Here is a 12402-nt window from a genome sequence, read left to right as displayed (position 1 = left end):
GAAACATATACATCATAGTGGGGCCCACAGAGCACCGACCACCAGCCAATCCGTTTCCAGGCAATCCGCGTCATTAGGAGAAGAACTTTGATACCGAGGCAGTGTGCGGTGATACGCAGCCACTTACACTTAGACACTGCAAATATGTCAAAAAAGAAAAAAAAAGAAAAAAAAAGAGAGAGTCGAATTAAACTGTCTACATTATGGGTCCCAGTTCAGATGGATCATGGAAAAAAAAAAGGCACATTTGATGGTCTGACCATCAGATTGGTGGACATTTATTGGACGGTTAATAATGGAAAATATCCAACGGTCATATTTCGCAAAACAAGTGTCCCTGACTCAGAGGTTAGGATTGTTCAGACGACCTGATTTTCGGACTGTGACTTAGCGATTGTGGGCTCCACATCTAGACGGTATAATTTGAGTTCATGTATGCCACGTGTATAATTTCGGTGCGCCAGAGTATTAAGTGTAGGCTGCCTGAGTATCATATAACTTCCCAGATAATTAATTATTATTTTTTATTATTATTAATTTTTAAAATTTGTCTTTCTCTTAAGCCATTCATATGGCTTGACTCATTATCAGATGGGCCCTGTTTGATCATCTCCTTCGGTTAGATTGTCCTAAGCTATCCCGACCGCTGGAAGAGCCCATTTCAGCGCATTTATTTAGTAGATATAAATAAGATACAGCCGATGCATCTGCACGTCGAATAGAATTTTGGAATATCCGATTCCGATTCTCCATTAGATAGTAACAAAATTCTATTTTAAGAAAGGTTTTCATGTAATTACCACAATCAGAACCAAACAAATCTCAAGTTGATGCAACCAATGTTTCCGTAGACAAGTAATTAAAGAGAAGGATGAGAATAAATATAGCAGTTGCACCCAAAGTATCAACAGAGATCCATGTAAAAAATCACACAATCAGGATTATAGTATCAACGGAGATCCATGTAAAAGATCACACAATCAGGATTAAAGAGATGAAAGTCTTGACATCCATGATTTGAAAAAAAATAAAATTAAATGGGTGCACACAAAAGAGAAAAATTAAAAGACGATCTACTTTATCCCAAAGTAGGAGATGGAGAGTTGATACATGGGTAGCACAGGGAGGGGGCACCGTAATGTATCGGTTTATCCATGGTGTACAGACCTTTTTCAATCATTTTACGGCCTGTTTAGATAGTGGTATTAAGTTGTATTAAATGGGATTGCATTACTAATCCCACTTTGAATTTGGAAATGACATGTTTGGAAGGAGTATGAGATGGGATTAAAATTAACTTGGTAGGCTTTGAAAAATGAGCCATGTTGGAAAGTGTGAGATGTGATTACTAATCTCATGGATGATAAATTTTTGCTTCATTCAGGTTCAACTCAAGTGCAATTTGAAAGTAATTTCTAGGATTTACTTTTTAATACATATATTCCAGAAAACATGGGATACACCTGATCTAGATACAACACCTTACATACGCATTTATTGTAACTTTTACAATTCCAGCCGCCTCAATCCCACCTAATGTAGCTGGCCAAACAGGCCCTTAAGGTATGAGCCAAAACTGAGGCAAATACAGTGCTTAAAGTAGACCAAACCACAAATGACTCTTGCATTTAATGCAACCCAAGATTACTAATTGGTGTGGTCTGCTTGACAGTTGGATGGATGTGCCTCATTTTTGTGCTCATGTCTTAAAATTGACAACATGGATAAAGGGATATATCATAGTGGGCTCCCCATAGATTTGCCCGTTTGTAGGAAGAGATGGGCAGGGTAGGACGCAATTGGTGTAAGTTGCATACATAATAGCTACCTCTTATATAAAAGATGGTTATTTGTTTTCTGATTCTATTATCACTAACTCTAAAAAAAAATTTACTAACCATTTTCTAATTTAAGTCAATCAAACTTGCTTAAAAACTTTAATTAAATTGGAACTTTGCAATGAATCTAAAAGATCTGACGAATCTCGTCAGGTTTTCTTATGATATGAAACAATTTAGTGATACCAGAAAATAAATTGTAACCGATTTAAGAATTATTGCATGCCAAACAGGCAAACATTTTTTGAGCAAAGGATTTCTTCTTCTTCTCCATTGGTGGCTCCTTTGGATGGCTTGACACAACCACGATCTCCGATTCATCCACTCCATTTTTCTTTGCATCCTCGCATGCTTCTAAGAAAGTTTTGAAGGCATCTGTCATGTAATTCGTGGCGTCCTTGACCGTCATGACCTCCACTAGCTTGTGTGGATAGATATCTTTACTGTGATCCCCATTCAAAGTGGCAGCCATTTGCACCAATTCCTGTTGAAAATCGCTTAGCTTCGCTGATTCGTTTGCATCGCCTTCTCTCAGTTTCGTTGGCTCCGGCAATGCAACTGCAAATTAGCATACAAATATCAGAGTATTACTCCAATGTAATAATTAATAATAATAATAAAGGCTGAAATCAGTTCGTATGGTTTGGATGACAATTAAGCAATGCATCATTACTTGGGCAATCTGTTCTAGGACTTTTGCGTGTTATGACAGTCTCAAATGTGCCGGCCCACGCATCACGCTTTGTCAGGAAGTTCTTCAAATTGAAAATCTTCTTCACCGTCGCTGGAATGGAAGAGTGTTCAAATTCTGACGTCGGATACGGCCCCACCGGCCCGTGTATCACTGAAAAAATAAAAGAAGCATTAGTAGATTGTCTAGGAGCGAAGTTAAATACTTGCTGTTGGAGTGTCCCTTTTTAACTGCAAACATTTAGGAACATGCATGCTATTCTCCATTGGGTCTGTTTGGATGCTCAATTAGAATGAAATGCAATCATCTGAGTTAATATTAGGTCTCCTTTGGATTGGTGGAATCCAGTTAGTTGATTTGAAATGGAAAATGTCATGATAGAAGAATTCTAGGAAAATAGAGGCCGGTGTAAAAGAATCCTAATAACATATTTGTTTTAATTTTCATGATTTCCATGAAAATGTGGATATGTCAATGGCCAAGAAATCAAATCTCTCTTAGAAAATAATCAATTTCCACTGCTGCTTTTGTTTTCAGAGAAGGGGGAAATAGGAAATAGCACATTTGAGAAAAATAATTTCTTTTCCACATTCCACGGCAGAAAAGAAAATTCCACCAATTCAAACAGGGCCTAGTATAGCCAAAGTGGAGTTAGAACCATTTTAACAACAGCGATGATCAAATCCCAAATTCAATATTCCATGCGTTTGGAGTCGGATCCAATAGAGCACCCAAATGCAATTCTATAGTATACTCACCGGTTCCTCGCTCGATCCACGGAGAAATCATGATGGTGGGGACCCGAACACCAAGGCGGTCGAACCGGAAGTTATAAGGCTCGGGACCCACATTGTCGTCCGGGCTTGGGACCCCAGTCACAGGAGTAGGGACATGATCATAGAATCCTCCATGCTCATCATAGATGATGATGAACAGCATCTCATTCCACTGCGGGCTTGCTCGAAGAGCCTCGTAGACCTGTTTCACGAATTTCTGCCCTTCTGAGACGTCGTGCGATGGGTGATCATCGTTCCCGGGCAGCAGTTTGATGTCGAAATATCGTTGCTCGACCACCACATAGTTTGGTAGCTTCCCTTCTTCGCAGTGCCTCTTGAAGTGTAGATCGAAGTCGTGGAATTTCCCTATGTATTTCAACTTCCTTAGGTTCCTGTTTGGATGAAAAACTGAGAATTAGAAAGAAATGCGTGCAGATGATGTGATGGTCCAACAATAGCAAGATGTTTGAGGGATGAACAATCCGTTGTGGGACCCATCAGATGAACGGTCTTGATCATCAAAGTATTCAACCCACCTATTCAAATTCAAGTCCCCGTGCACGAGGATTAAGTACATGGTGGGGCCATGATTCATAGATCCAAACCATTGATCTAATTGGTCCATAGTGGATAAAGGTGTTGTAGCCTAATTCTGGACGAGCCGATTAGGAGAGGAAATGTGTTATTTGCAAGATAGCCCTGGCCAATATGAGCCAGAGGAAGCCTAATTGCGGCTGAGAATCTAGCTGTGGAACACGGAATGCGGCTGATTGTGAAAAGCAAGACGTGGCCAAGAAACCAAGGAACATAGCGGAGAGAGAAACGGTTCTCGGAGAGCCGCCGAGAGGCGACTGAAAGTCCAGAAGTACGGTGCGGCCAAGCAGAGAGAAAAATATGGCCAATCAAGTCGAAAACACAAAGTTTGACCGACACGAACAGTCCCAGAAAAGTAACAAAAATAAGAATACAGAGGAATGCTTTCCAACTCATGTAATCACTGTAGTAATAAAAGTAGAATATAAAAGCACAAGTTGCAATGGAACTCTATTAATAATAAAAGAAATCAACGTAGCATTATCACAGACAATCTACAAATCTATTCATTTATTTTATCTCATCCTAAGTGTAACGGTAATAAATAATGGTAATTCTTAGCTAAAGTCTTTAATTATAATCCAAATCTACACTCATACGTTCGATTTGCCATTTATTTAATATCTCGCAGTTCTTTCAAAAGATGTATTTTTACAGTCCCTCTTAGTAATCGATTATGAGTTTTTTCTTTTGTTTAATTTATACTAGTATACATAAAGTCATTGCTTGTGCAAAGTACAAAATGACTTATTTTCGGAAGAAGAATCTCACCCTCTTATCATCGCCCGATCGTTATAAAATTTTGCTAGTGGCTGAGTAAGCGACCAATCTTCTCAAAATCTAGTCATATACGTTTATATTAGACATATTTGCTTATTTTAGCACTTATGGTTGAAGTTGATTGATTTGGATTGAGCTGCTTTATTGATTTTGGCACTACCATGTACACTACACATGACAGGAGACAAACCAAGTGCCAACCAAAGGTAGCATGGGAAAATTCCTAAATTGGATAATTCCATCCCTCAATTATTTCTCCTTTACTCTGTTGAATATAGACCTTTTGTTTTTCTTTTTATCTTAGGCGATCTTGTTGTCGCCCAAGAACAAGAATAGCTGGTAGTATCCAAAATTCCAAGATCGTCTTAGTAAGTCCTATTACGGGTGAAAATGAACTGGTCGAAAAGGTGAGGTTAGTCGGACATCTATGCACGTCACGTGGTTGACTGCTACCAATCATAACCAAGGAGCTCCTGAACTGCCAGAAAGCGGTAATTCTACTTTGGAAGAGGACGGGCGCCAAGCTCTCCCATGGTCTCATCTATTTTCGAGCTACCATTTAAATTTCCTTAAAAAGCCTTCAAAGCACGATCCCGTGCAGATCCAAACGCGTGCTGCTCGGAGACCTGCGAGGGAGTCCCTGCACCATACGATAAGACAAAGAGGTTAGTCATCCCTGATGTCATCTATGTTCCACTAAGGGAGCTCGACTTCAGTGCACAGACACGATCCTCGTGAGCAAATCAGCAATCTGGTCAAGGTACATGGACTTTAGTCCGAAGGCCTGACCCCACGATACGAACTATCAATATTGGAGGAAGTCCAACCACGGCTCACCAAAGAGCAACTTGGATGGTCATCTTTGGTCTCTCACAACGTGTCTCAAGATCTCGACCACTTGATCTTATCATCACCAATGATCTCACGAAATGGTTGAGAAACAATTTCTAAACACATGCCGATGATTTAGGAAGTGTTTCTCTCCACATAATCAATTCGTGGCCTATAAATAGAGGCCCCATCTACGGTGAAAGTATGCAGCAGTAAACCCTTAACTCTATTAGACCCAGTTTGCTTGATTCTGACTTAGGCATCGGAGGGTTCCCCTGCAATAGCCAGGGTCTCCTTTGTCCTCTTTGTGTGTAGGTACTCGGAAGTCCAGCAGGGGTTAACTAGATTTCTACATTAACAAGTCCTACGGAAACCTCAGTACAAGTTAGGTTACCTCACCGAGTCATTCAATCCAACACCATTTCGATTTGCCATCGTAACTTGTGTGGGTAGGGAATGGGGCCATTGTTATGTTTGTGAGAAATCCACCCATTTCATCCGTTTTCCTAACTCGTGTGAGGACATGAACCCAAAAATGAGGCAGATTTAAAACTCAAGTGACCCACATGACTTCAACAAAGTGGGGAGGGAAATGACAACCATTGAAACCTTTCCCAAGTCCACTATAATGTTTATATGTAGGGCTATACAAAAACTGAGCTCGAGCTGAGTCGAGCTGATTTTTTGAACCAAGTTCAAGCTTGCCTAAGCTCAACTCGACTCGGAACGAACTACAACTCGAACCGAACTCGGATCAAACCAGTTTGGTGACTCAGTTACTTTGATATTGATGTTGCTCACCAAGTGGTTGATGAAATGACTTAATGAAGTGTCAACTGGTGGAAAGGAAGATATGTATACGAAACAAATACCCCTTTTTTTCTTGATTTTGATGTTGCCTACAAGGTGTTTAATGAAATACCTGTAAACAGCTGCTGTTATTTTACATACAGTAAAAAATCAAAAGTGCATTCCATGTTTTTGTGAAAATGCCGCACAGGCTCAATCTTGGCTCGAACTCGGATCGAACTGGCCCAAGCTGCTGACAGAACCAAGATGAGCGGGCCAGTCAGGCTTGAAGACCAAGCTAAGCCAAGTTCAAGCTGGGGTCAACTAGTGGCTGAGCCAAGTTAAGTTGTGTCAAGCTCGACTCGGTTCAACTCATGTACGCCTCTATTTATATGCATGCCATCCTAACCATTCATGAAAATATTTTCTTGATCCAAAACTTTAGTGTCCCATGGATGTTTCAATTGTGGGCATTGAATCCCCTCATTTTATGGTCGACTTGAGTTTTGGAACTGCCTCATTTTTTGGTCCGCGTCGTGTATAAAGATAAATTCGAGTCGAGTTAGCTCGGTCAGCTCGCTTGACTCGACTCGAAAAAGCTCAACTCACCTCGGCTCGAAATTGGATTTAGACCGAGTTGAGCTGGTTTTTGAAGCTCGAAAAAACCAAGCCGTGTTCAAGCTTGCCTGAGCTCGATTCGACTCGGATCGAACCTCAACTCAAATGGACTCGGATCAAATTGACCCGATGACTTGGTTATTTTGATATTGATATTGCTCGCCGAGTGCTTGATAAAATGAGTTTCGGGTGCATGCATTCTCTATAGGATCGGCTGGTGGTGAGGAAAGAATGGATAAGAAACAAATCACTACAAAAAAACACTTTACATTATAAAACTACCCTCACATCTTAATTTTGATAATGCCCACTGAGTGTTTGATGAAATAGATGTAAAATGTTGTTATTGCCTTGCATTCTGTGAGAAATTAAAGATGCACTCTATGTGTTTGAGAAAATGTTGCACATGCTCGAATTAGCCCAAGCTGCTAACCGAACCGAGCCGAGCCAAGTTTGAAATGGGGTTAGCTACTAGCTGAGCTGAGCTGTGCCAAGCTCGACACGGTTCAACACGTGTACAGTTGCTCTGGTTGTGTAGTGAACTACAAAATGGAGGGAGGGTTAAATTTCTCAAAAACATTATGGTGAGCCCACCTAGCTTCAAAACTTCCGGTAAGTAAGTAGGCTCGTATGTTAGTGGAAAGGGATTGCGTAGTGAATCCAGAACCACTAGCTACGCTGCCAGAGGACGCTCTCGGGCCACCACATGTGTTTATTTATATTAAATCTATCCGTTTTGCTAGCTCATTTTAGAACACGTGCTTAAAATTGAAGCGTGCCAACAGCTCAGAGGGACCACACCATAGGAAAATGTGGTAATTGACGTCTACGGTTTAAAAAACTATAAAGGCCACGGAACTTTTCTGAGCATGATTATATTTGTATTTTCCCCCTTATGAATACCGTGGATGACAAATAAATATCACAGCACGGACGGATAAAACACATAATCCGTTTTTCTAAGAATTGAACAACATCCAAATTCACTACATTATAGAAAACAGTGGAACTGGAAAGCTACCGTTGAAAATATTTTAGGAGCCACGGAAGGTTTAGATCAATGAACATCACTGTATACCATAAGAAGATTTCCCATTGGATGTAATTATTGCATTGTTTCGTGGTTCACCTGAGGTTTGGATATGCTTCAATTTTAACTTATGCCCGAAAATGATATGAAAAAACGGACTAACCACATGGATAAAATACTTACATATAGTGGGTTGTACGCAATTTGGTTCCTACAACGTGCTAGGAGTGTTTCACCGTTGTGTAATTTTTCCTATTATTTCCCGTGATGTGGTCCACTCATTTGAATTTGCCTAATGTTTGGGCTCTAGGCCGGTAAACAAATGGATGGCATAGATGTAACATGCGCATCACAATGACAAAAACAGTTAGATCACATGCACATACAGTGGCATGTGCATGTGCAATGAGATCACATGCACATGGAATGTGATGCAACACATCCCTATCGCATCACCAAAGAATACGCAACGACAAATTCGCTGGATATTCGTCCATATGCTGTTATCCAAATACCTTGTCATATTTACCATATTCCGTTATACAAAATACCTTGATCATATTTATAAGCCATCTACTTAATATATCAAGGATGAATGTGCTGCATCATATCCCTATCATATTTTCAAAGAATACGTACCAACAACAAATTCATTGGATATTTGCCCATATTTCGTTTTCCAAATACCTAGATCATATTTATCATATTCCGTTATCCAAATACCTTGATCATATTTATAAGCCATCTACTTAATGTATTAATGATGAATGTGCTGGAACATATCCCTATCTTATTGCCAAAGAATAGGCAACGACAAATTCGTTGGATATTTGTCCATATTACGTTATCCAAATACCTTGATCATATTTATAAGCCATCTACTTAATATATCGAGACTTATCCTGCTGCAGTAGGATTGCGCCTACCACTAACGGAACTAACGGACCGTGATCTACCATATTTCCACATGAATACTAAAATTAATTCCATTCCAAAACTTAAGTGGGTCACACCATAATAAATGGTGTAAAGACCAACATCAACTGATCCACCATATTTCCACCATGGATACTAAAATTAATTCCAATCCAAAACTTAAGTGGGTCACACCATAGTAAATGGTGTAAAGTCATGCATAAAAATTCTAAATTCACGTGGTATGGTACACATGAGTCTTGCATGTTCTATATTCCAAGAATCCATTCATCAGGTGTGGGGCCACGTTATGAGCGGATTGGATCGCATATAAACACTATGAAGGACCCCACACAATTTGGACGATTTTTGATGGTGGGACTTCCCATCTCAGCTTTTCATAATGTTGTAGCGTGATTAAGTTTTGAATCAGCCTGATTCTTAGATCACTGTCCAAAAACACGGTGGCCCATCTAATGCACGGAGTGGATCTTATATGCACGAAGTCCTCCATCCACGTCAGCGAATAGTCACGCACCTAATGGACGGTGTGGATCTTATACGCACGAAGACCTCCATCCACGTCAGTGGATAGTCACGCCCCGTGGCAACTTATTATAGCCAATGGCCGGTCCACATTTCTTATATATAAGATTTCTGTCTCACCTGTAGAAAAGCGTGGCAGGTGGGTACTGATAGTAAATCCCAAACGTTAATCCAGCTTCATCCAACGACTCAAAAATCGTCTTCTGCGGATACCCCAGTATCAGCTTCATCGTGTCATTGCTGGTGGCTCCGTGCGACGTGGCCGAGTGCACGAACAGCCGATTCGGCTGAGTCGATGCTGGAACGGACGCGAACCACCTATCAAAAACCGCGAACTCCGATACCAGCGTCTTGTAAACTGGCACGGCGTCCGGACGGAATCCGTTCATCACCGTCTCTGACATCCCTTTCTGCACTTTCTCCGCCTGCTGCGCGAAACCGTTCATTAACGGAGCCTTGATGGCGGATCCCCCTCCGCCATTAACGGGATATTCCTCCCCGAAAATCTGCTCGTAGATCGCCTGGATGGAGTGCCCCGGGTCGGGGTCGACGTACTCGGATCGGTCCCCTAAATAAATCCGCTTGGATTCGGGTTCGGTTGTGGAGATGGGGTTGAACTCGGTGCCCGTGACGCCGTTGATCTGGGGATTGAGGGATTTCATCCATCCGAGCATGTGGTCGAATGAGCGGTTTTCTTGGACCAAAACCACCACGGTTTTGATGGGAGAAGGGGAAGCGATTTCGGACTGCATCGTTTCTGGCTTTTTTTTCTTTTCGATTTTGAGAGTGGAGAGCGGTTTTTAAAGGCGGTTTCGTGGCGGGAGAAGAAAAGGCTGAGAAGGATATTCTTGGATAAGCTCAAGAGATGCTCAAGAAAGCTGAGGAAAGATTATGAGCAAAGAAAAGAAAAATAGAGAGGAAGGTAAGCTCCTCAAGCGAAAACGATGACATGGAAGAGCATTAATTAATTTCGATGACGTGGATGGAACGTGTTCAAGTTGATGAGATCCACGCCGTCCATCAAGTATATTATCATTGATGTTATAATGGGCCTTAGAAATCTGTCCGGTTCAGTACTCAGGTGTATAAATCATGGATGAAGTTGAGATGGGAAATCCCACCATTAAAATTGTCCGAATTTCGTGTGTGCCCCGTCATGGTGTATATATTCCATCCAATCCACTCGTCTGATCCAGGAAAATGTACGCGGATTGCGTCCTACCCTCACCCGTCTGCGGGCCCACCGTGATGTATCTGTTTATCTACGCTGTCCATCTCTTTTGTCGAATCATTTTAAGATAACAACGTAGATAAACAGATAAAACACGTTGGATACGTCAAAATAGTATGAGAGAAGGGATGAGCAGAGTAGATAAACAGATAAATCACGGTGGGCGGGCCCGCCCACAGAACTGCCCAAACGAGCGGGGTAGGACGCAATCCGAAGAAAATGAGTTTCCTGAAATCAGGATTTAAAAAGAATCGTGGCATCCCAGGAAAATGGGTTTCGTGAAATCAGGATTTAAAAAGAATCGTGGGCCGCGCTACCGGAATTTAAGAGGTTTTAGTAATGATTTTACACCTTTACCTATGGTGTGACCCACCAAAGTCTTGGATTTGACTGTTTTTATCGTTCATGATGAAAAATTTGACGATTCACCCGGAGGGAGTAGATCTTAATTTGGGCGTTGCTCTAGTCAAGACAACCGCTTAAGTGGATTCCGTGATGATTGCATTGGCTGGCGCTGTGGGACCACTTTGATGTGTATGTTTTATATGCACGCTGTTCATCCGTTTTTTTCAGATCATTTTAGTAAATAAGCTAAAAAATAATCAGATCCAAAGCTCAACTGAACGACACCACAGGAAATACCAAGGAGAATAACACCCGCGATTGAAACCTTATTAGGCTTATGTTTATTTGCCATCCAACATCTTCACAAGGTTAAGCAGACGTGGATGAAGGAAACCACGGGTATCAGCTTCAGATGGGCATTCCATCACCACTGTTCCTGTGGCCTGATCGATAAAAATCATACATCACAGTTCCTGATTGCAGGGTCACGAGGCAGTCTGCTTTTGCAAGTCTGAGGTGCAGGGACACTGAGTATGGAAAATTTATGCGGATCAGGTGGGCATTCCATTGCAACTGTTTCCTGGGGTTTACCTGAGTCTTGGATCATTGTCATTTTTTGGCCCTTAAAAGGACACGGGGCATCATACTGATGAGAACGGATTGGCTACTCCCCCTACCACCAGCCAATGGCTGATGGTCGGTGCTCTGTGGCCCCCACCATGATGTATATGTTTCATCCATTCCGTCCATCTATTTTTCCATATCATTTTATGTTAAGAGACCAAAAATCAGGTATATCCCAATATCCAGTGGATCACATTAAAGGAAACAGTGTTCAATGAGCGTCGACCATTAAAATCATTTTGGGGGTCATAAAAGTTTTGAATCAAGATGATCTTTGTTTTTCCCTTCATCTAGGCATGTATGACCTAATCAATAGATTGGATGTCAAATAAACAGTACAGTGGACTTTAGGAGGATTTTAACGATGGATATCCGATCACCGTTGTTTTCCTGTGTTGTGATTATATCCCTCTCGTTTTTTAGATCAAGACGTAAAATGATCTTTAAAAATGGATGAGCTCAATGAATGAAACACATATCATGGTAGGGCCCACAGAGCACTTACCATCAGCCATTGGGCTGGTGGCAGGGAGAGTAGCCAATCCGTTTCCATACTGTTGGACAGTAAATTGGATTGCGTATCAGTACGCTTTTAGCATACTGAGTAAACTCAGTTGGCCTCCTATAACAGTATATAGGTTGTCCATCTGTTTTTACCCGATCATTTTAGTGGTTGAATTTAAAATATAAGTATACCAAAAGCTAAAGCGGACCACACCAAAAGAAACAGTGAGAATAATGACTTCCACCATTAAAACCTTGCTTGGGCCCAAAATGATGTTTATTTGTCATCC

The 12402-nt window shown here is 41.2% G+C and overlaps 1 protein-coding gene across 1 annotated transcript; it reads right to left on the bottom strand.

Moving 5' to 3' along the window:
- Window positions 1-1960: 1960 nt before the first annotated feature.
- Window positions 1961-10743, bottom strand: LOC131248041 (non-specific phospholipase C3-like). The gene is made up of 4 exons (XM_058248081.1): window positions 9529-10743; window positions 3288-3697; window positions 2512-2682; window positions 1961-2396 (listed from the first exon to the last, which is right to left on the bottom strand). The coding sequence occupies exons 1-4, from the start codon at window positions 10158-10160 to the stop codon at window positions 2047-2049; spliced, it is 1563 nt and encodes a 520-aa protein (XP_058104064.1). The 5' UTR covers window positions 10161-10743; the 3' UTR covers window positions 1961-2046.
- Between the last annotated feature and the right edge of the window lie 1659 nt (window positions 10744-12402).

Source organism: Magnolia sinica, chromosome 6, assembly GCF_029962835.1.
Source record: "Magnolia sinica isolate HGM2019 chromosome 6, MsV1, whole genome shotgun sequence".
Taxonomy (NCBI): Eukaryota; Viridiplantae; Streptophyta; class Magnoliopsida; order Magnoliales; family Magnoliaceae; genus Magnolia; species Magnolia sinica.
The sequence above is the reverse complement of the archived record's forward strand: the minus strand, read 5'-3'. Positions and strand labels throughout refer to the sequence as shown.